The following is a 22,632-nucleotide window of genomic DNA, read 5'->3' on the forward strand; positions in this document are numbered from 1 at the left end:
GTACTTGCTAAGGCTTCGTGATGCTCTTCTAGTCGGGATTGAAGCCCCTTGAGGGGGGCTGTGTGACAAGGTGATTCGGTTACGAGTAGGTATGGGCATTGGAAGCCTGCGTTGCGTGAAATGTTTGCGACAGCCTGTTAGCTACATCTTATACCTAATATCTTTCTTTGAAGGGGTGTCACAATGAACCTCGTAAAATGTTTGTTAGTCGGGCACAAGTCGCAATCCCTGCTCCTTCATACCTAGGTAATCGTTGTTCTTCCCCGGTAGATGGACATAATGAATAGGGTGCGCCTTCGACTCAGACTGCGGTCTTGTCCTTCGGGCAGGTCATTGAGATGGTACTTTGGTATACGGTATGATTGCGATAGGTTTGATGTAGATGAATAGAACGGAGACCAGACGTTGACTTGACGATAGAAACACGGACTTAAGTACCGCATGTAATACGACAGGAATACCCTTACCCAAAACTCATGCTTGAAATCAGCAATAGCAATGGTTGATGTTCCGAGTGGCATCGTGACGCGCCTGCGCCTTGCCATCGAGAAGGGCCGATAGAGCCGTTTCTCCCGACCACCCTTTACGATGATCGACAACCACCACGCGATGCGGTCATTACACTCCCACATCTGCACAACAAGTGCAAACACCGATAACAGGTTTTCGCTCTATTCAATATCGCAAACTATGGGTACGTTGGTGGGATGAGACAGATACCACACACGATCGGGTCTCGGCTCCCCTAGCGTATACTGGTGGCTACGCCGGCACGGCTGTACCTGGGTTGGGTGGAGAAGATAGGTTCATGCCAAGACAGGTATGACATAGGTGGTCCAGCGGACAGATGACGCTGAAGACGTAATGTGGAGGTACTGCAGCAGGTTGGTTGTGTGTATGTCATGGGTATATAAGGCTGGGTGCTGGTATCTATGAAAGGCTATCCATCATCAACCACTCATCACATACCAAATCTATCTACCTGAACCACCCACGACCAAATCAAACTCTACATCACACCCACATCGAACATGTCTGGACAAGGAGTTTCTCACCAGGGCATCACCGCCCCCGGTCTCAGCGAGGCGGACCAGAATATCAACAACACCACCGAGGATATCAGCAACAAGGCTTCGGGACACAAGGCCAACTTGAGCAACCCCAGTACGCATTCCCTGAGATACCTAGCTGCGTGTTTGATGAGATGAGAGACTAACGCGTGATGCAGACACTAGCGAGGAGTCCAAGAAGAAGTCTGCTGAGGCACTCAAGGCACTTGGTGGTGAGGACGCTTTCTATGGAAAGCAGGGTAAGGGCGAGTAGGGAACTCTCTATTGCCTTGTTTGGGGAGAGATGAAGTTATGATACCATATTGAAATGAGAATATAATGTCTTTCAACATCAATGATGCGCGCGCCTGAATGCTGCATGAGTGATGTACAGCTTATTCGTGTGTTCCATCGTACTGTACAAGTATGCTTTCAGGCGCAACTAAGGAATCGAAGCTCATAGTCGGCTATCGCATGCGTAAAAAGCGGCACGAGGACGAGACGATGGACCATCGCGTCGGCGTTCTTTCCACGCGGAAAGCGATGACGTCATCAACATCATCGTCTCCTTCCCCACACATCTCCACCCCAGCCCTGCAGCCTCACCAAACATCCATCAACAACACCAAACATCCATCTTGACTCGACCTCCCATCTCATACCTCCCCAGGTACCACCTCACACTCCCCAATCATGACATCCTCAACCCCCTCCACCACCCCCTCCATACCAACCCTCCACACCAAAGCCGAGTACCTCAAAGCCGTCATGTACGAAGGCGTCACCATCCTCGAAGGCACAGCCACCTGGTGCAAGAACTGCCACATCGTCGCCCCTGAAGTCGCAAAGATGGTGGCTGAGTACCCGAATGTCAAGTTTTACACGTATGATGTGGAGGAGTGTGAGGATATTGCGCAGGAGCTGGGGGTTAGGAGTATGCCGTCGTTTAGTGTGTTTAAGGATGGGGATATTATGGAGGGGGTTACGGGGGCGAAGCCGAAGGAGGTTAGGAGGGCTATTGAGGGGTGTTTGTAGGAGGGAGGTGGTGTGAGAGGGTGAGGGAGGGGAGGTGAGAGACGAGAGCGGGCTGACCGTGTTGGTGTGGGTGGCATTGCTTGACTCATTGTGCTCACTGAAATTTCGATTTATGGCCGCCGAATAGCGATGGAATCGCGGTTGCCTATTGCGGAGGTGAAGGCGACTTCGAGAAGCGAGACCCCATTTGAACGAATGTTTCCCCGCGTCGCATCAACTGCGCTCACCTAATCTTCTACTACTCCGACACAATTTCTTCGAAAGATATACAGTTACCGTCGCATCGCTTCCCTCTCGATCACTTCAACGAATCCTTTTACCTATCATTCACGAACGCGTCTCCGATCAACCGAGTGCCCGCGTCATTCCCGCGCACGACTACAGTATGGCAGGCCCTGTCAAGAAAAGTGATTCAAAGCAAAAGGTTAGGCGCACGCTGGTAACTGTCGCGGAGTACGAAGCCGCGGTCGCACGACTCAGCGACACAGAGACACAAGCGTGGGTATCAATAATGAAGGTCAGACTCCAGCAGCACAAGGACAATCTCGAGACACACAAATCAAAGCTTGCCGAGGAAGTTGTTACGAAAATAATGACGGAAGTCTACACTGAGCGTCTTTCCAGTCATCATGAAGTACTAGTCATCTCCATTACCGATTTGGCACAAATTGCTACCACAGAAACAAAGGCCTGGCAAGCCGCCGTCGACCGCCAGCTAAACGTCTGCCAAATACAAGACACCCACAAAAGTCTAAAGCACGAACTTGAAGAGATGGAGCATGGGAAAGAACGATTGCAAGCCGACTTCAATAAATCGACAGAAAACACGGGGGACGACGTTGGAGTGAAGGGTCTCACAACCGCCATCGAAGACTACGTGCACAAGATCCGCGCGTCTGAAACTGAGCTTTTAAACTCCTTCGAAGCCGCCTACCTAGCAACAGTCGCCATGAACCGTGCCGTCAAAAGTGATCTCGCTATACCTGGTGTTGGAAAGTATTTCCCCATCCCTGCACCCGTCACGATAACTGCCGCTCAAGTCAGCGTCAAAGACATAGCCTCTATCTTGGAAGCGAAAGGAACCGACATCGAAGTGGACACTATGTCCGGAACAGCAATTCCTGCACCCAAAAGTGTGACAGCCGTCGTCAAATTGGACCAGCAGTTTTCGAGTATCCAGATATGCTCACCGCAGAAGAGTTTCCAAGACGTCGAACGCATTAAGCGACGTAAATTCGAAGTCGGCGACATTGGCTGGTTCCCAGTCTTGCGCCCCTCTATGGTCGAGTCTCCGTCTGACATTCACACTGAGTTCGGGTACATCTGCGCAAAGAACTATCCACTGATCATAGTGGAGAAGCTTCGCGATTGCATGTTAGGCTTGCTCATCAACACGTCAGGCGGAAAGGGCTTGAGCAAGAAGGGTCCTTCTGTCATGAATCGAAGCGTTCCCATCGTCAAGTATCCACTAAGAGATTCTCCACCGTCTCTATGGGGACACGAGCTATACCCCAAACAAGTACTCAACGTACAGATGTACAGCAACTACACCCCACCCACAGGCGCCTATGTCGATATGCTCAACACCATCATGATACCCTATGACTCCAGGTTCCGAAGAGAAGGGACAATAGTGGATGCTGACATTCTTCCTCTCCAGCAAATGAGGCTTTCAGCGCTGCTGGCGACCTCTCAAGCTGGGCATTTGGAAAATATGGTTGGATTCTGTAAATGGATGTGGAGCTGGGGATATGAATTCGGTGTCATGCCTAGACTTGGGGAGCACTACCGCAGATACTGTCAGGCTAAGGTAGATAATGAACAACAACAAAAAGAGAAGGCAGAGGCCAAGTCTCGAAAGAAGGCAGAGACCAAGGCTCAAAAGAATGCAGAGGCCAAAGCGAAGATCGAGGCTAAGGCACGGTCGGAGGCAAAGGAACGTGAGGAGGTGAAGGAGCGCGACGAGGCAAAGAAACGCGAAGAGGTGCAAGAACTTGAACGTGCGATGCGACGCGAGCAAGCGAAAGAAATCGAAGAGCTTAAGCAGACCAAGGCAACCTGGCAACGCATGTTTGCTATGGGACGCGAGGACGCAAAGATACAAATGGATAGGAACGTGAGGGCGTTGACTCGCGGGCCCTCATGGTGGCCAGCCTGGAGCTCCTAGCAACACGTTTCGCTGTCACGGTTCACTGAGAGTCCTTCATGCCCCTACGTAGAGCAATTTACTCATCTCACTGTTCTTTTTGTGCATCTAGTATCGCCGTTTTTTCAAGTTGCGATATCAAATGAGACATGTGTTGATAAACCCTCACTCCACCCACCTCAATCCCAAACCCTCATCGCATCACATCGCGTCCCATCACAACTCGATCCCCACCCCCAGATCACCCCACCAATCTCCATCCGGCCATCGCACAACACCCCAGTCCCCGCTGACCACACCCAAGACCTTCCCGTCCCATCCCAGCCAATCACCATCGTCTTTGAAATTGCCGGGTAAGCCCAGCACAAGGGTAGCGAGCGGGGAACACCCGACCTCCACCACCGCATTCAACATGCTGACCATCGTTTTTATGTTCTCAAAGGCAAGCTGTAGCGAAGGAGGCTTTTCGGCGTAATCGTGATATATATCCAGCCAGTTGGGATATAGCTGAGTATCGACCGAGCCGTGGCGGCGGTATTTGACGAACGGGAGGAGAGGATTGTGTACACGGAGACCGAGACGGGCGGCTTGGAAGACGCGGAGTGAGATGGATGAGTGGTTGACCGAGAAGAGGGCGTTCGAGGTCGTGTACCCCACTGTGCATGTGCATGTGGAGGAGATGTGGTGAGCGATGGCGGACAGGGAAGCTCTCGAGTTGATAAGCATAGTGTACCCTGAATCGATGCTTGTGCTGCATGGTTACTGTACTGCTACTATACGACTATACTACCTCCCTCTGCATCACCTACCCTACTACTGCGAACATAGCCACTCCACCCAAATATGGCGACGACAACAGTGACCTCGCACAGCACAGACTCCGATCGCATTGACAAAGAGCCACATCTTGCTCACACATCAACAAACATATCGATCAGCCCAGAGCTCTTCGAAAAACTGTATCTCGCGCCGAAGACACCACATGCAAACGAGAACGTCGGAAAATATGCAAATGCGACACCTTTGGGCTTCCTGGGGTAAGAAACTCCTTAAGGTTCGCTCGGTGTCGATACTAAACACAGCAGATTCGTCATCTCAACCTTCACGTTCTCCATGGTACTAATGGGCTGGGGCGGTGCCGCTGGAATGCAAGCAGTTGTGTACGTCCTCCCTCCCTCTCCCCTTCCCTCTCCCCTTCCCATCCCATCCTCCCATCATCCTATCCTCCCATCCTCCCATCATCCCATCCCCCCCTTCTCCCTTCACATCCACCCCGAACTAACCCTCCCCCTCCAGCGGCATATTCTTCTTCACAGGCCCCCTCCTCCTAACCCTCTCCACAATCTTCCTCTGGATCCAATCCCAATTCTTCCCCATGATGGTCTGCGGTCTCTTCGCCGTCTTCTGGCTCTCCTTCGGCATGTTGCAACTGCCCACCCTCGGTCTCGCCGCCGCCTACTCCCCCACCGGCGACGCAGCGACAGGAACGGTGAGCAAGGAGATGAACGCGGTGATTGCGTTGTATTTGCTTGTTTGGGGTTTTGCGCTAGCAACGTTTTGGCTGTTTACGATTAGGATTAATGTGGTTTTTGCGGGTATCTTCGGGTTTGTGACGGTCGGGGCTTGGGTGTTGAGTGGAGCGTACTGGGCGTTGAGTACGGGGGACTTTGAGAGGGCGGGGAGGTTGCAGAAGGTGAGTTACTCTGGCGCTTTTGAGGGGTCATTACTGATGCGTACAGGCTGGTGGAGCGCTCTTGTTCATAGTAGGCCTTCTGGGCTGGTACATGCTCTTCGTCATTATGGCTGCAGAGATGCGCTGGTCTGTATGTCCGCCTGTTGGAGATCTTAGCAAATACTGGGCGAAGACGGATGTGGAGATTGGTGCAAATGCGAGCGAGAAGAAAGATTGAGCATGGGATCGTGTCTTTTGAAAGCGACACTGATGTTATGTAGATGGTGCGGTAATACTCGCATGTAATTGCTGATGTAAAACTTTTCACAAGGACGCAGCTCGACGAGCAAACGAACTCATGGCCCTACAGTTCCCGCGACCTTCTTTTCCTGCAACTCTTTCCTGTCGCGTCTCTGTACAGCAACGGTCTTACTGGTGTACTTTCTTTTGTCTACCGACGGAATGAAGAAAGCAGCGACCACTCCCAGCAGACCAAACGCCAAGGCCACTAGATACGACAAATGCGCACCCTCCAAGTATGCTTGCTTATTCCCTAAACTGGCTGCAGCTCGAATAGCAGGAGTTATACCTGGGATAGCTTGGTACCCGGCAGCTGTGTTCGCTCTCGCCGCGGTGATCAACCTAGTGACGATATCCGAGGAGAGATTGAAGGGGGCAAGATTAGCACGAACGCGCGCAGGTAAGGCGTCTCCGTACTTGTTATTCGTAACGTTTCCAAAGATGGCGGTAGCGACAGCGCCAGCAAGTAGACGAGAGGTTCCAGCAAGACCAGCTGCAGTACCAATGTCTTCCTGATATACGATTCCGAAGCCTACCAAGACCATGCCGTTCAAAAGGTTGACAGAGGTACATGTCGAGATGATGACTGTTAAAATGATTGATTTGACGGGATTGTCCATTGTGGAGGTAGACATGGCACCGACACAAGCTGTCTGTAGGGCGACGGCGAACATGATGACCCAACGTTGGTGTCCGATGACCTTGCTGAAAGCCACGATGATGCCACCAATGATGGTTCCGAGAGGCAGGACTTCGGCGTATAAACCTTTGGATATCTCGTCGGTAGCGTAAATGAGTTGAGATAGGCGTGGCCACAAGGTTGCGTTCGAGTAGTATTGCATTCTGTAATCTATTAGCATAAGCCATATAATCGAGTGGATCAACATACCCGCCTATGGCCATGACTAGCATAGGAACAGTGAAGTGGCGTAATGCTCTGAAGAGACGTGGCGGGAACAGTGGTGCTCTTAGATTATAGTAGGCCTCGTAGAATCCCAGACCGATCAAGGTCACCAGTCCTATGATGATAGGTGCGAGCACTGTCGCAGAAACCCAGGGAGCTTGTGATCCACCCCAGCTGACACCGACGATGAATAGTGTACACCCGGCCAGGAATAGAAATAGTCCCAACCAGTCGAATTCGCGTAACAACTGTCCAGCAGTCTTGCCATGTTCAGCCTTCTTGTCTTTCCAGGATGGTGGGTGGTAGAAGAAGAACAGAAGGGTAAGGTTGATAGCCTGGAAGCCTATCATGACATAGTAGCAAATGCGCCAGTTGCCAGTCTGCTTGATGATGACCCAACTGACCAGCGGCATGATCTGTGCTATGATCGAAGCAGCGTCGAATAGTCCAATAGTAACATGGCGATATTTGCTCGGGACGATTTCTTGGACAGCACCAAAGGCCATCTCCAGGAAGCCGGAACCGCAGCCAAACAAGGCACCACCGGCTATCATCTGGTTGATGCTTTGTCCGGTTGCTGAAACGATACTGCCGATGATGAGAATGATAGCTCCAGCAATGAAGAACCATCGCCTGCCAAAAATGTCTGAAAGTCGACCACCAACAGTGACAAACATCGCGCCACCAAGGTTCCACGAAATCGTGATCCAGGTGTATCTAGGATCCGGACCAAGATCGGCATTGATGTACGTGAGAATCGCTGGTGGGATGAGGAGGGTAAAGAGGTAGGCGTTGTAGCACATGGCCATGGACACGGCGGCCATCAATGTGCGAACTGGAATAAGTTAGATATGACTGGAGGCCAGTCCGGATGTCGGGCATTACGCACAGGTCATGCCAACATCTTCACCGGTGGTTTGTAGATGGCGGACGATCTCTTCGTTGGCATCATTGCTGTGGACGTAGTTGTCGTGATCCGATGTATTCGTGCTGTGCTCGAGCGCTTCGATGTGTGCCACCGAGGGCTCGCGGTCTCCTTTCGCAGCCATAGCGTAGCAAGCGACAATGGAGAAGATTAGTACGAAGTACTGAAAATATCCGAATCCAGAGCTGGAGGATCAGCACTGTCATAAATACCGTCCCGCTGTTCCCTAGTGTGATCCGTCAGCGACCCCAGAATTCACCCAAACATCCCCACCCATGCGTGGAGATAGCGACATGGCACTTATGCACATGCAACCAACTCAAAATTCTAGTCCACTTGAGGGCGTTGTACCGATATGAGCATAAGCACTGTTATTGCCGGTTTTGGTAAAGAACGGCATGTCGTATGGCGTCAGTGAGGGAACATGATTGGTCACGGCTCCTTCAGTCGGAAAAACATAGCCAATGCCGACTTAGTATACCCGGTGTTGGCTATCGTTGTCCTGTGTGCGTAACAGTCAGCGGAGGATTACGCACTGGAGATCGCACTGCTGTGGGAGTTTTAGTGTCCCCAGAGCGTCCGGTGTGCCATTCATCCAATGCATCTCTTCCAATCTCTGGTCTCGTATTCGAACGCCCTTGAGCACGGGCATGTGATCGCATTCGCTCGTTCTCGTAGGATGAGACATGGTATCGTCTGATACGCTGCGTACTTGAATTGCGATGGTAGTTATAAGTGGAAGAACAAAGATCAAATTTTTGCCATAGCCGGATATCGCCAGTATGTCGTAACGCCTTCAAATGCTGTATCCACAAACGCCGCTGAAAAAGAAGAAAGTAAAACCTCATAGGGCCTCGAGTTCGAAGTCGTCCAGCTTGTCGCGGTACTTCATGATGTTGCGCTTAATCTTGGAGGAGTCAACCCATGTGACGAAGTCTTCCATATTCCTCGAGACCAGGTAGGCTGGGTCTGTGATGACATCGGTTCCAACTCTTACGTGCTGTGTGTTTGTTAGCCCCTAGCTGTGTCTGGAGAGATGACTTCTAAAGAGATCATATCCGGAGTCCAGTGTACTTGCCCCTTGTTCGACGAGTGTAACAGCTGATTGTACATGATCTGCCATGCGTAGCCGGGTCATGACGACTGGCAATCTCCTCCGTGCGAATGCGCTCACTGTGAGCTTGTGCTCGACGTCAGATAGTTTTCCACGGCCGCCGCCACCGGTTCCCAGCAAGCCCATCGAGAACAGCTTCTCCAGTATCAGGTCCTCTTGCTTGGCGCGGAAGGGATCTGATGGATCGAGGTTGGCAATTCTGTGTGCGAGTTGTCGCAAAGAGCCGGCGAGCTGATTGTATTTGCGGTAGTCGTCGCGTCCCTGGATTGCGTAGCGGCGCATGACGGCGGCTTCTCGGTGGTCATTATCGCTTTTGTAGGTGTTGAAGTCGACCTGTCAAAAGTGTTAGTGCCTCTTAATAAGTCGTTATCTCTCCATGTACAGGAGAGGGCGCCGCTGGGCATGGCGAGAATAGCGGCTGTTCGCGCGGCGGTCCCGACGGCGATGCGCAACGGTGGTGGAGTGGAGCAGGTGGTTCATACCTTCTTCAAGAGCTTCTGCTCATGATGCTTGAGTTTGCGCACCATATTGACGAGGTTGTAATGGGATTGTCGTGGGTGGTGGGTCGTGAGTGCTTGCGATGGCTTCGCGACGACGATGAAGATCCAAAGAATTATTTGACAGGGGTGCAGCGGGCGCTAGCAGTAGCGCGACTGCCCCTCCAATGACGCGTGGGGTGCATCCAAATTACTTTTCACTCTTCGAGTCAAACATCCTACAGTCATTCCTCTGAACGCATCCACGAATATGCCGACAGTTCACTTGCTCGACTACGTCGCCGGCAACGTCCGCTCCCTCGTCAATGCCATCGAGAAGGTTGGCTACACCGTCGAATGGGTCAAGACGCCCGCGGACGTGCCCTCTGCCGAGGTACCACCGCCCTCTCACCAAGACGCGCGCAACAATTGACAAGTGCTGATGCAGCATCGCCCCTAGAAACTCATCATTCCCGGCGTCGGCCACTTCGGCCACTGCATGTCCCAGCTAGAGAAAGCCGGCTACGTCGAACCCATCCGCGAACACATCAGGGCGGGGAAACCTTTCATGGGAATATGCGTCGGTGTTCAGGCATTGTTCGAAGGCTCGGAGGAGAGTCCTGATGTCAAGGGACTGGGCGTCATTCCTATGCGACTACGGAAGTTCAAGGACGCAGACAAGAGTGTACCGCACATCGGGTGGAATAGCGCAAACACATCGCGCACCGGAGAAGTTACGGATGACTCATTGTACGGGCTGCGACCAACGTCCAAGTACTACTACGTTCACTCTTACGCCGCGATATATGAGGAGGGCCTGCTGGAGAAGGATGGCTGGGCAGTCGCTACAGCACGGTACGGCGACGAGGAGTTCATCGGCGCAGTCGCAAAGGGAAACATCTTCGCCACACAGTTCCACCCTGAGAAGAGCGGCGCAGCAGGTCTACGCGTCCTAAAAGCTTGGTTGGATGGCAACATGTCACAAAAGCTACCCGAGAAGCCATCAGCAGCCGACACAAGAGAAGGCCTAACAAGACGCGTCATCGCCTGTCTCGACGTCCGAACCAACGACCAAGGCGATCTCGTAGTAACAAAAGGCGACCAATACGATGTCCGCGAAAAGGAAGGAGCCGGCGGCGGAGTGCGCAACCTAGGCAAGCCCGTCGAAATGGCAAAGAAATACTACGAACAAGGCGCCGACGAGGTCACCTTCCTGAACATCACATCCTTCCGCAACTGCCCCGTAGCCGACACACCCATGCTCGAGATCCTGCGCCGAACCAGCGAAACCGTCTTCGTGCCTCTGACAATCGGCGGAGGCATACGCGACACGGTAGATACAGACGGAAGCAAGATCTCGGCTCTTGATATTGCGACTATGTACTTCAAGTCCGGTGCAGACAAAGTAAGCATAGGCTCCGATGCCGTTACTGCAGCGGAAGAATACTACGCGCGAGGCAGCAAACTCTCCGGCACCACAGCCATAGAAACCATCTCATCTGCCTATGGCAGACAAGCCGTCGTCATCAGCGTAGACCCCAAGCGCGTATACGTCTCCTCGCCCGACGCAACACCCCACCACACAATCAAAACCACAACTCCAGGTCCCAACGGCGAGGAATACTGCTGGTACCAATGCACCATCAAGGGCGGACGCGAAGGCCGCGACTTCGACGTCCGCCAACTCGTCACCGCAGTCGAAGCCATGGGCGCAGGAGAGATCCTGTTAAACTGCATCGACAAAGACGGAAGCAACAGCGGATTCGACACGGAGCTCATCAACGACGTCAAGGACGCGATTAAGATCCCTGTTATCGCGAGTAGTGGCGCAGGACACCCCGGTCATTTCGAAGAGGTGTTTGCCAAGACGAAGACGGATGCTGCGTTGGGTGCTGGAATGGTGAGTATCCATTCTTACTTTCATTCCGAACATGGATATAATGACTAACAACTTGACAGTTCCACAGAGGCGAATACACAGTCAAACAAGTCAAAGACCACCTGCAAGAAAAGGGACAGGTCGTACGGCCGTTCGAAAACGATATATAAACATATGTTTGGACTCCCAATGGAGAATCCCTGACTATGCCCTCTCTAGTATTTCGTAAACATGTATATATACAGAAGTAGAGTGTTATCTCCGCCAGGCATCGATCGTGAAACGAGTAGACACCGCGTCAGCAAAGTTGCCGCATCGTAGTGCAGCACTCCCAGTACCATCGATGCGTGAAACATGACCACCATTGTTCGTCAGATCCTGGAAGGTTGCCCTCTTATTGAGACATGCCGCGCCATATATCGACCTGCGAATGGTACTCATACAGATATTCTGCAAATGGCTCAAACTAAGATGCTGCTTTTGGATGAGTGTCGTTTATATGATTCCGAGTCTTTGTTTCACTTTCTCCTCTTCATGACCTTGGTGCACATATCCACCAATCCGGTCTTGGCTTCACTTTCGGGGAAGAAGGAGATAGCCTCGATGGCCTTGTCGACGTAATCTTGTGCAAGAGCGCGGGTCTGCTCTAGACCAGAACTTTGCGAGACGATCTCGCGGGCCTGCGTCATATCGTTAGCATAACATTCAAACTCGTCGCCATACCTTCTCTGGCAATGGACATCTTCAAGACTTACCCTCTGAACATCCCCCTCCTCAGAAAACTTCCTCCCCACCAATTTCCCCAAACTACTCTCCTCCTTCCACGCAAACAACAACGGCGCAGTCGCAAGTCCCAATTCCAAATCCGCACCCGCCGGCTTCCCCAGCTCCGCCTCGCTAACCGTGTAATCCAGCATATCATCTACAAGCTGGAATGCAAGACCCAGGTTCTTTCCATACAGATACGCCGCCTCCACGACCTCGGGACTCGAGCCACCCAGGATAGCGGCGGCGCGACAGCTCTTTGAGATGAGGGAGGCGGATTTGAGGTATGTTTTTTGGAGGTAGTATGCTACAGTGTCTTCTGTCCAACTGGGGTTCTTCTCATCGCGAGCCGTGTTTTTGAGCTGCATGAACTCGCCCTCGACGAGGTTTGCGATGACGGTTGCGAGGAGTTCTGTGACTTCTGGGTCGCGGAGACGGGCGAGTGCGACGGAGGCACGGCCAAGCAGGAAATCGCCCGCCAGGACGGCCATTTTATTGCCGAACTCGATGTTCGCGCTGGGTGCGGCGCGGCGGGAGACGGAGTGGTCGATTACGTCGTCGTGGAGTAAACTAGCCGTGTGAATCAATTCTGTAATCTCTGCGAGCCGGCGTTGGGAAGGGAGGATATCGCTGTCTTCAGCCGTATACGCAGAGTCATGTCTTATACTGCTAATAGGACTTTGATCTGGGTTCTCATCTGCCAGGATCCGTGGATTGGTAATCGAAATATCCGCGCTTTGACTCCCGATTCCGAGGTCTCGTCTTGAACTCCGTGGTGTGAGGGCTGTGGCTCGGCTCATGAGCAGGACGAGCATGGGGCGCACGTATTTTCCTTCGCTCTGGGTGTAGTACTTTGCGACGGTGTCGAGGGTGGGGTGCCCGGATCCGAGTAGGGATCGTATGTTTCCGGTGAGGAACTTCATTTCGCGGGCGACGGTTTGGAAGGGGTCCATCTTGATGGGCGCATCGGGTGGCGGCGACGACATGACGTTTTGCGCTACGTGGGCGGCGGCGGCCCAGGACGACTGGTTTCGCCGCCGCGAGGGGTGGTGGAGGCTTGGTGTCGCATTTTTCTGCGTGTGTATTGAGCGGGCGAGGGCGGCGTTACGGTAGGGACATGTTGACATGTGCGATAGTGACGAAGTTTGCTGTCGCGCGATGGACGTCGCGAGCCGGGGTGTGCGGCTCGTCATGGGGGGTTGGGCCGTGAAACTTTGTCTGAAACGGGCAGAGACGGTGCAATTGAGGGGTTGGAGCAGCGTCTCAGAAACACACAGAGTGGGTGGTGGTGGTGAAGTGGGCTAGTGATATGTTCGCCCGCAGCTATCGGCTAGATTTGGAGGAAGTTAAAATATCCATGACGTTCCGAACGCTAGCTCCCCTCGGTCGCCGCACATCCCTGTCGCGTCGTCTATGCCGCGTGCCTGTGACGCTGTTTCTTACCGTCTACACAACACACTCCACACAGCCATGGTCCTGCTTACTATGACTCCCGGTATCGTCCGGGCAGTCGCGAAAGCCAAAGAAGTATCCGCCGACGATTACGAGAAACTCCAGCACGTCGACGAGCCCTCGCTTGCGGAGCCCAAAGTCGGGAATCCCATCTCCCACAGCCAGTTGATCGACCTGTCAAAGCTGCTGAAGAAGCATGTCGATAAAGACACCAAAGACGCCCCAGAGACCACAGAAGACATTACAGAACCCACACCAACGACCCTCGCGGCCCTCCTGCACAACACAACAATATACGTTCCACCGCCTGCCCCCAAACCCACGCAAACCCCCGAATACCACGCCCTGATGGCCCGTCTGCGCGCCGAGCAAGAAGCCCTCTCTTATGAACGCATGCTACACCCACCACCAACGCGCGAATCCTTCTCGCAGCGCTTCCCCCGCGCCCCAGAACCATTCTCGATAGGAGTAACACAGACTACTAGCGAGGAAGACGAACTATCATATGAGGAAGTGCATCGGCAGATCATCCTCATCATAAACATCTTGGTCTCGGTTGTGTGTGTAGCGGTCTTCATATGGGTAGCAGCGCGACACTGGAGTGTAGGCAGTAGACTAGGACTGAGCATGGGAGGATCGTTGGGTATTGCAGTTGCCGAGGTAGCTGTATACAGTGGGTATGTGAGGAAGGTGCAGGAAGCGAAACGCTTAGAAAAGAAGAAACCGGAGATCAAGGAGATTGTCAAGACATGGGTATTGGGCGAGGACGATGACAAGGAGGGTGACACGACAGGGTGGAAAGAGAAAGACGTGGATGGAGTCAGGTTCAGAAAGGGCAAGCATCGTTGAAGATACGGTTCAGATTACGCCAGTTCATGCTTGGAAGAATACCCATCATTACTGCTGCCCAAACAACGCCTGCAATGCAGTTGAAGTCCCCGCGCCAACGCACAAATCGCAAGCTAGAAATAAGCCTCCACTTCTACTTCTTGTCCTTCCTTCGTCCGGCTACACCCCCAGCAAATCGTCCCAGGTTGCTCAGACTGGACCTTGGCTTATGGCCCTGCACTGGACCCGGTGGCGCAGGTTGGGGAGGCGGTCGCATCGCATTCGCCGGACTGCCAGGCCTCAACCCAGCAACGCTCTTGGGGGGTGCGCTCGGTGTAGGCGCTCTTGGCCCCATCTTCTCCTGCATCTCCTCCTCCTCGCCCATACTCGCCATTCGCTGAGTGCGTCTCGCCTTCTCTTGCGTCTGCTTGAACCTGTCGAGCAGCTCTGACCACTTAACGGTTCCACCAGCCTCGGGGCCACCCAGACCATCCCTTGGCTTCAAGCGGCCAGGACGTTCGAACGTCGACACATTGGATCCTGCAGAGGATGGAATGCCGCTGCTAGCACTGCTGTTCGAGCCAACTTCTGAGCTTTTTTGCCGCAAGTGGTTTAGGGTAGGGGAGGAGGAGGAAGGGTGCACATACGTCGAGCTGCTGCGTTGCGGCGCAATATGCAGGTAGCCAATAGCCGAGACGCTGTTGAGACGGTTCTTCAGCGCTGCAAACGCAGACGATTGAGGCAGCAGCATGAGCAGGCCGTACATGCACTTGTAGAGGTGCGGGTATCGCTCTGGCTCGAGGAGCTGCATGCGCAGGTCTGACCATCACAGTTAGCAAGGTAGTGAGATTGAGCAGGAAGGAGCCTTACATGTGAATACGGGAGATTCGAGTAGCTGGACTAGCTTGTCGATTTGAATAAGCATGTTGACGGTCATCTCAAGGTCCGCACTAATGTAGTCAGTAATGCCCGTTCAAAATCACGTTGAGGAACATACAAAACTTGAAGCAGATGGTATGCTTGCTCATACGCTTGGGCAAGAAGACACAACGAGAATGTAGCGACAGCGTTGTTGCACCACGCCTTGAATAGAATGACAAAGAACGATTGGCCATCCTTGTTGTCGAGGTTCCTGAGCCGTCTTCGTAGATCAGCAAGCTCTGGTGCAGTAATGAGGTTGTTGTTGAGGTTTTGGACCATGATACTGGCAAACTCGACGTCCTCGTCCTTCGCAAGGCAATCAGCCATGGTGCGGTATATACGCTCAGCACTCAATGTTATGCAGAGCTGTCTGATAATGAGGTTGCCACGAGTTTCGAGGAGTCGGCGGTCTGTACAGAACAGCTTCAGGAGATTAACCATGAATGAAGTGAAGTAGGTATCATCGCTGTGCAGGGAGATCTGTGAGAGAAGAAGCAAGTCGCGCGTAACGACTGCGTCTGAAGGGTCCGAAAGCGTCTTTAGCAATGCAGGGAATGTGCCGTCGTCCACTGTCAGTATCTAGAAGCTGTTAGTGATTGTCTTGCTGTCTTTGACTCGAGACCTACTCTGCCAGGTGCCATTCTATGGAGCATTATCAGCCATGCTATGGCCGCAACGCGAGTGGCTTCGTGTTCATTCAAGAACTGCAGTGTCAAAGCGCTGACAGCCGCTTGGTAGTCCAGCTCTGGTATTGGACGCGGGGATGGGCCTCGCTCCTCTGCTGGTGTGGGCGATCGTGTACCCTTGCCATCTGGCGATTCAGCCTTGTTTGCCTGATCGCGGATGACTGCCTTGAGCAATCGGCCAGATAGATTAGAATCGCGCCGCTGCGTGCCGGTGAGCTCTTTACCTAGCTCAGATAGGGAAGGCGGTAGCTGAATCTGTCCACCTGCAGCACCATCGCGGGGGCGGTTATCGTCAGATAATGACAGTATATAGTCCATCAACGAGGCGTTGACCTTGACTGCAGCTTTGCGAACGGTGTCGACGTCGTGCGACATGCGCGGCAGGACGTGCGACAATAGACTGGGAACAAACGGCATGATGTCCTCTGGGCAAATGTCGAAAAAGTTGTCTATCCAGCGGAGTGCCGTGAGCAGTATTTCGGTTTGCTCTTCTTCTGTGCCTACACAAATTAGCTCCGACCCCTCTCTCAAGTGTCTCTGAATCCTACCTGATGGGGGCACCAGGAAGTCGACTAGAATCTCAAGGATCTTGGGATGGTCTACGTGCACATCCTGGCCAGGTATCCAGTTTCCGTCGCCGTTGACAGACTTCCCGCTGTCGCCAGAGATGGAGCCGCTCTCTCCGCTTGCCTCGCCCTTGTCGTTGATGGAATCGTCCAGCTCGAGAGGGGTGCTGTCTGTCGCTTCGCTACCACTATGGATGCTACCCGTAGAGTTCCTGCGGTCATCCTTGCTGTTGCTCCTCTTGCTCTCTGCTATGCCCTTCTTGATGCGCGCGATCTTCTTGATCTCACTTAGGAATCTGTCCAATGCCGCCTGCGTCATGGTGTATACATCTTGGTTGGTGTCGCTCAGGAATCTGAAGAGGCCGCCGAGGAAGCGAGGGAGATGGGCGATGAGCTCGAGATCGGGTATGGAGTCTAGCAGCGTGATCCATGCCACCAGGAAGGAACGTGTGAACGGATTAAGGACATAGATGCGTTCTTCGAGGAGCGGCAGGAAGCGTTCGAGGTTGAAAGCGAATGGGTGGGGCTCGTCTTCGGGGTCTTCTTGGTCGGGTGTGTCGTGTAGGACGGATACGTAGCTGGCAGCCGACTCGGAGACGATGTCCTTGATCAGGCGGTCGAGCAGCTCGGCGCCGTTCTTGACTGAGAGCTCCGAATCTGCAGCCATCTGGACGGTCCGGGCCGTGTTAGCCTTGTCTCACCAGTTGCAGGAGGCATTATGGGTCTTCTCACCTTGCACAGGGCATCGAAGACCTGGTTAAAGTAGACGAGTATCTCGCCCTTGGCGACCTTTGCGATGTTGTACATGCTCTCGCACGCGTAGTACCTAACGCGGGCATCTTGGTCGCTGAAGCACGCGAGGACCGGGGGGACGATTTCTTCGAGATAGCGGGCGACTTCCTGGGGAAATGTCAGTAGGGACATCAAGCTGTGTGTGAGATATGTAGCGCACCGGGCCCAGGGCTATCGAAGCCGCAGCCAGCCCTATCAGGCCGCCGTTGCGGGCGTGGGGCTGGTGGACGGCATAGGCGTACTCCTGGCACAGCTGGCGCACGATGCGGGCTATCCTGTCGTGGTCCTGGGCGGCGAGGGCGTCGCGGATGAGGCCTTCGAGCTCGAGCGCGCCGCTCTTGCGCTTGTCGTAGAGCTTGTCGTTGAGGGCTTTAGTGATATTGACGTCCATGGTGAGGTCGCGGGCAGGACAAGTCTACATGGTGCAGCGGCTAGCCTATCGCATCTTGGAGTAACAGCGTGCGGGGTATCGGGAGCGTCGTGAAGCAGGGCGAGGAGGAACGTGCAGCCCTTCACGGTGTAAACCACGATGCTCGAGCCGACGGGGTCACGACAGGGATCTGCGCTTTTAACGGAAGGCACACACGTCATCGTGCCTTCCTACACAACCGCCTATCCTTGTCGCTAGCACCCGCCGATAAACGAGACATTTCCAAAAGCAACCCCGAGCAGATGCCCAAGGCATGTCTCGACGACTGCCCTCTGCCCATTCTCACGACCCCCAGTGTCATGGCGATTGGCAGCTCCCCTTTCCGCTAGGCGCTTAGTCTTCCAAGTCACTCGCTCGCTCTGACCAACACCCTTCGCCGTCGTCGCCGCCTCACATCACCCAAGGGTTCACCTGCCCCTGTCAGGTGCGACCAGCGTCGACATGGAAAAGTTCAAGAATAAATTCCTGAACCCCCACCGTCGCTCGCGGCGAGAGGATGACATGGAGAAATTGAGGGAGCCCAAGGTCTCGCCCATTGCGACAGGCGGGTTCAAGCACTGGGCCGTGGCTTTGTAAGTGTTGTTTGTCTCCCAAATGACGAGTACTTACATCAGCAGCATAGTCTGTAACTTCAATGTTGATATCGGGTAGGTTATCCAATGCCATGTCTTTGGAGTAATGTATTGAGTTTGTAGCCCAGAAATCGAGATTCTATACCCTCCAGATGTGCCCTTTACGACGGCCGACCTGAGTGCTATATGCTTCAACAGGTACATCCGTCCGCCAGTTCCGGGTGGTATCATCTAATTCGCATCTAGTTTCCCTGAGCAACAGAACACAGAGACAGCCGAAGACCTCTGTTACGACTTCACCATCGCCAACAACTCGCCTGACATCAAACTGACTTCGCCAAATGCCCCTCATGGCAGCGCAGACACCCTCTACGGATCATGTATCTTCCGCCAAGAGTTTGACGACACCATGAAGAGGAGCTTCAATCAAAGAACACTGGTCATGATTTCCCACCACAACTTCACTTCCTTCCATCATCGCATCTTACAAAAGATGACAGAGTCCGGACCCCTCAGCAACCCAACGACTTTGGAAGCTGCATTCTCACAGATGAACACATGGGCGCCCCCAGCTCTCGGACGCCACGATCTCCCCTTTATGGGCAGCATGTTAACCCTGGACATCGCACCACATCGCGCCTTCCCACTTCAAGGACTTCCAGGACCCACGCCACTAATCTCCGACATCCCCCTCTCCATCTACGCCTACGAACCCGTCGGCTCCTGGGACAACATCATGCACTACATGCCCTGCATCACAGACCTCTACGTCCTCTACGAAAAGCTCATCCTCTGCGAAAGCGTCATCGTCATCGCAAAGTCCCCACAGCTAGCCAGCGAAGCCGTCTCCTCCCTCGTCGACCTCATCTGCCCCGTCCCCTATGCCGGCGTAGTGAAACCCTACATGACCATGCAAGCAAACTTCAAAAGCATCGGCATCGACGGCGGCACCCCAACCTCCTTCATCATCGGCGTCACAAACCCCTTCTTACTGAAACGCATCGTCGCAGCCGCAGAAGCCAGCCACAAAGCGCGGCCACACATTTTGTATCTGCAGAACTTCGACGGCCCCGTCCCAACACGCCGCCACCACTCCCTCCACCACAAATCTAGTCGCAACGCCCTCCTCGACCTCCCCGGCGGCGGCATCGAAGTCCACACGCCCTCGAAACGCTTCCTAAAATCAGACCCTGCAGTCGTATCGCAAATCGAATCCCTCCTCAAACTCGGCGACCAAACCCGCGAGCTAGGCCCCATAATCCGACGCCACTTCGCCGAGCTCACCGCACAGTTCATCGCGCCCATAAACCGCTACCTCGCTACCTCCAACGTCGTTACGCCCGGTGGCGCAAACCGGTACGCCAGTTTCCACGTCCCGGACCTTATGAGCAGTGTGAGCAAATATGGGACGAGTGTCAAGTTTCGCGGCTCGAACCCGCTACAGAGACATAGGGCAAGGGATGGGCTTTATGAGAGTTTTTGTAAGAGTGCAAGTTTTTATACTTGGTTGGAGATGAAGATTAGTTTGGAGAATGAGGCTAGTGCGGGGATGCTCAATACGCCTGTTGCGTCGTCTGCTGGGAGTGGGTGAGATGGCGATGAATGGATTGAGTGGCGGTGTGTTGCAGAGGAACGGGTAGTAGGTTGGAGGTGGAGGCTGTAATTTGCAAGATACCACGAGATAGAGAGACTACAGAATGTCTGGATAATATGAACGCATATTGAGAAACTGACCGAGCTCTTGGAATATCCGCCCCTCTGGAGCTGTACACCACACTTTGTTTCGTCACTCTGATCCCAAGGAACGTGACATAGAAGAACCCGGTCAAGGCGTCATTGCTACTGGCCTGTTCAACTAAGGGTATCAAGTTGGAGGATGTTCGCGGAAGGTATGTCATTGCAATATATACAAGCAAGAAAGAAGCAGCGCACCAAATATTTACATGCCATCTCCCCCAAAAAGCCAGGAAGCAGCGATAACAAAATATGTATCAGAAAGAAAGCATAAACCCAAAGTAATGTTAAAGGAGTGTAAGAATCGAACGCGAAAAGCAGAAAGCGCCGCGCCACTACCAGCAAAACGTCACTCGTAGAATCCCATCAACATCGAGCCTAGTCCATCCTAAACGACGAAGTCCCCTCAACAAGAGGAGGCCACCTCTTCTTAAGCCCAGAATCATCCTGAGGCCAAACATCCGTCGTACCAGCCTTATACGCAGCCCAATTAGCGCAATTCTGCTTCCACTCAGAGCCAGCAGCCGGAAGATTGATTTCGGATTTGCGCTCCAGGAACTGGATGCCGAGGCCCATGCCGACGTGGAAGGCGATGTGGCAGTGCATGAGCCACTGGGGGGAAGGATGTTAGTGTTTGTTATATCAGTAGCGATATTAAGGGATGGTTGGGGTGGTTGGGATGGTTGGGATAAGAGTGTTTACTTACAGCACCGGGGTTATCAGTCGGGTATGCGAGAACGAGCCACCCACTCCCTCTGAGCTGAACGACATCGCGACGCGGTGGGTTGGTGAAGCGCAGCGAGCTGAAGTGCGTTGCCATGCTGAATTGGCCATCACCGCCGCCGAGGACATAGCTGTCGTGGCCGTGAAGATGGATAGGGTGGGCGATGGGTGGTGCTCCTACAGCTTGCTGGATGACCCAGTAAGTCCAAGTGGATGCCGATGTTGATGGTACCTGCACAACGTTGTAAGATTGCGGGATACTGTTGTTGTTCTCTGCGACATATTGGACGGTCGGCTTTCCGGGGTCGATGATGATGGACGTGCCGTTGATGGTCCAGAGGACTGTGTTGCCATTTGCTGCTACTGGGCCGAAAGCGACGGGGAGGTTCTTGGCTTGGGCGGCGAATGTGGTGCTGGGTACGTTCTTTGCGACTTTCGGTGTGGTGATTGGGTCGGCACAGATCGTGAAGGGGTTGGCTGGAGCAGTTGTGGTGGGATCAGCCACCGTCTGGCCTTGGTACGTGAAGATGGCGCGTCCTGGGAGAATGGAGCGTGACTGGCAAAGGCCGTTAGCGTCGGCGCGGAACCAGTAGTTTCCAGCTGTTTGGTTGGCAGTGATGATCACGTCGTAGCGTTGGCCGATACCGAGTTGGAGGTGGGTGGTGTTGTATGGGACGACGGGAACGAAGTCGTTCGCGATGACTTGGAAGGGATGGCCGTCGAGGTTTACAGTCATGCTGGTGTCGACTGCGGTGTTCACAAGTCGCAGACGATAGCGCTTCCCCGCTTGCATCGTCACTCGATTGTAAGCACCGCCTCCGGCTGCGTTCTTAGAAGTGCCGTTGATCAGGATGTTGTCGGGCACAGGGGGGCCCAATCCAGCTTGCCCATTCTGGAATGCTATGGACGCTGCTTGAAAGGCGGTCTTGTAAAACCAGTCTGTAATTGGCATAACTCCAAGGTCCTCGTCATAGTTTGCGGTGGCAGGACCGTTGACAATGAACGTTCCGACAACTCCATCTCCGTACTGATGCGAGAAATGCGAGTGGTACCATGTCGTGCCGTATTCGGTTGCCTGGAACTCGTACGTCTTGAGGTCACCTGGTGCTACCGCACATTCGGTAACGCCGTTGACACCATCCTGGATGTTCTTGTTGAGCATGCGGAAGCCGTGCCAGTGGATGGAAGTGCCATTGGATTGAAGCATGTTGCGAACAGTGATTCTGATGGTATCGCCCCAGTTGGCAACGATGGTGGGACCTGGAGTTCTTCCGTTGATCAACATGCAAACCCTTGAGCCAGCACCGTCAGGGTTGCAAGTCGTGTTCTCGATGCGTAGATTGTAGGAGCGAACCACACCCGTATTGGGCCAAGAGGTGTACATGTCCGTAGAAGAGTTGAATCCAGCGGTCCAGCAATTCCTCGTAGTGGGGCTGTTGACACATGCCGCTGACGACTGACGTTCCTCGAGGCCATCTCGTTTTGGCGTGAAAGGTGCAAGCTCAGTGGTCTCAGACGGAATTGCTATCGCGGTGGTTACTGGAACGAGAAGGCCCAGGAGAGCCGTCCCAAGGATGGCAAAAGACTTCATCTTGGCTTAATGCGATGAAAGTAACGAGTGATAGGCTGTAAAGATCGACAGAAAAGAAGACAAAAGTGCGAA

The 22,632-nt window shown here is 53.5% G+C and overlaps 11 protein-coding genes across 11 annotated transcripts; 6 read left to right on the forward strand and 5 right to left on the reverse strand.

Annotated features, from left to right (window-relative positions):
* Positions 1-1,031: 1,031 nt before the first annotated feature.
* Positions 1,032-2,084, forward strand: J4E88_010678 (uncharacterized protein; the record flags this gene model as incomplete). The annotated part of the gene is made up of 3 exons (XM_049404268.1): positions 1,032-1,164; positions 1,229-1,309; positions 1,798-2,084. 3 exons carry the CDS (start codon positions 1,032-1,034, stop codon positions 2,082-2,084), a joined length of 501 nt encoding a protein of 166 aa, XP_049249990.1.
* Positions 2,085-2,469: 385 nt separating this feature from the next.
* J4E88_010679 (uncharacterized protein) lies at positions 2,470-4,251 on the forward strand (the record flags this gene model as incomplete). Its single annotated transcript, XM_049404269.1, has 1 exon — positions 2,470-4,251. One exon carries the CDS (start codon positions 2,470-2,472, stop codon positions 4,249-4,251), a length of 1,782 nt encoding a protein of 593 aa, XP_049249991.1.
* Positions 4,252-5,073: 822 nt separating this feature from the next.
* J4E88_010680 (uncharacterized protein) lies at positions 5,074-6,140 on the forward strand (the record flags this gene model as incomplete). Its single annotated transcript, XM_049404270.1, has 4 exons — positions 5,074-5,267; positions 5,316-5,390; positions 5,527-5,719; positions 5,970-6,140. 4 exons carry the CDS (start codon positions 5,074-5,076, stop codon positions 6,138-6,140), a joined length of 633 nt encoding a protein of 210 aa, XP_049249992.1.
* A 118-nt stretch (positions 6,141-6,258) lies between these two features.
* J4E88_010681 (uncharacterized protein) lies at positions 6,259-8,431 on the reverse strand (the record flags this gene model as incomplete). Its single annotated transcript, XM_049404271.1, has 4 exons — positions 6,259-7,045; positions 7,092-7,941; positions 7,996-8,216; positions 8,427-8,431. The coding sequence occupies 4 exons, from the start codon at positions 8,429-8,431 to the stop codon at positions 6,259-6,261; spliced, it is 1,863 nt and encodes a 620-aa protein (XP_049249993.1).
* Positions 8,432-8,875: 444 nt separating this feature from the next.
* Positions 8,876-9,672, reverse strand: IMP3 (Small subunit (SSU) processome component; the record flags this gene model as incomplete). The annotated part of the gene is made up of 3 exons (XM_049404272.1): positions 8,876-9,031; positions 9,110-9,478; positions 9,628-9,672. 3 exons carry the CDS (start codon positions 9,670-9,672, stop codon positions 8,876-8,878), a joined length of 570 nt encoding a protein of 189 aa, XP_049249994.1.
* A 220-nt stretch (positions 9,673-9,892) lies between these two features.
* J4E88_010683 (uncharacterized protein) lies at positions 9,893-11,670 on the forward strand (the record flags this gene model as incomplete). Its single annotated transcript, XM_049404273.1, has 3 exons — positions 9,893-10,015; positions 10,082-11,521; positions 11,581-11,670. The coding sequence occupies 3 exons, from the start codon at positions 9,893-9,895 to the stop codon at positions 11,668-11,670; spliced, it is 1,653 nt and encodes a 550-aa protein (XP_049249995.1).
* A 348-nt stretch (positions 11,671-12,018) lies between these two features.
* On the reverse strand, positions 12,019-13,458 carry J4E88_010684 (uncharacterized protein; the record flags this gene model as incomplete). Its single annotated transcript, XM_049404274.1, has 2 exons — positions 12,019-12,180; positions 12,256-13,458. The coding sequence occupies 2 exons, from the start codon at positions 13,456-13,458 to the stop codon at positions 12,019-12,021; spliced, it is 1,365 nt and encodes a 454-aa protein (XP_049249996.1).
* A 277-nt stretch (positions 13,459-13,735) lies between these two features.
* On the forward strand, positions 13,736-14,566 carry J4E88_010685 (uncharacterized protein; the record flags this gene model as incomplete). Its single annotated transcript, XM_049404275.1, has 1 exon — positions 13,736-14,566. The coding sequence occupies one exon, from the start codon at positions 13,736-13,738 to the stop codon at positions 14,564-14,566; it is 831 nt and encodes a 276-aa protein (XP_049249997.1).
* Positions 14,567-14,699: 133 nt separating this feature from the next.
* Positions 14,700-17,901, reverse strand: J4E88_010686 (uncharacterized protein; the record flags this gene model as incomplete). The annotated part of the gene is made up of 7 exons (XM_049404276.1): positions 14,700-15,364; positions 15,416-15,495; positions 15,543-16,045; positions 16,093-16,652; positions 16,701-17,385; positions 17,451-17,618; positions 17,671-17,901. 7 exons carry the CDS (start codon positions 17,899-17,901, stop codon positions 14,700-14,702), a joined length of 2,892 nt encoding a protein of 963 aa, XP_049249998.1.
* A 480-nt stretch (positions 17,902-18,381) lies between these two features.
* Positions 18,382-20,103, forward strand: J4E88_010687 (uncharacterized protein; the record flags this gene model as incomplete). The annotated part of the gene is made up of 4 exons (XM_049404277.1): positions 18,382-18,512; positions 18,558-18,587; positions 18,636-18,710; positions 18,759-20,103. 4 exons carry the CDS (start codon positions 18,382-18,384, stop codon positions 20,101-20,103), a joined length of 1,581 nt encoding a protein of 526 aa, XP_049249999.1.
* Positions 20,104-20,624: 521 nt separating this feature from the next.
* On the reverse strand, positions 20,625-22,560 carry J4E88_010688 (uncharacterized protein; the record flags this gene model as incomplete). The annotated part of the gene is made up of 2 exons (XM_049404278.1): positions 20,625-20,858; positions 20,953-22,560. The coding sequence occupies 2 exons, from the start codon at positions 22,558-22,560 to the stop codon at positions 20,625-20,627; spliced, it is 1,842 nt and encodes a 613-aa protein (XP_049250000.1).
* Positions 22,561-22,632: the final 72 nt, after the last annotated feature.

The sequence above is a fragment of the Alternaria novae-zelandiae genome, assembly GCF_023758075.1.
Source record: "Alternaria novae-zelandiae strain BMP 2774 chromosome Unknown scaffold_37, whole genome shotgun sequence".
Lineage (NCBI taxonomy): Eukaryota > Fungi > Ascomycota > Dothideomycetes > Pleosporales > Pleosporaceae > Alternaria > Alternaria novae-zelandiae.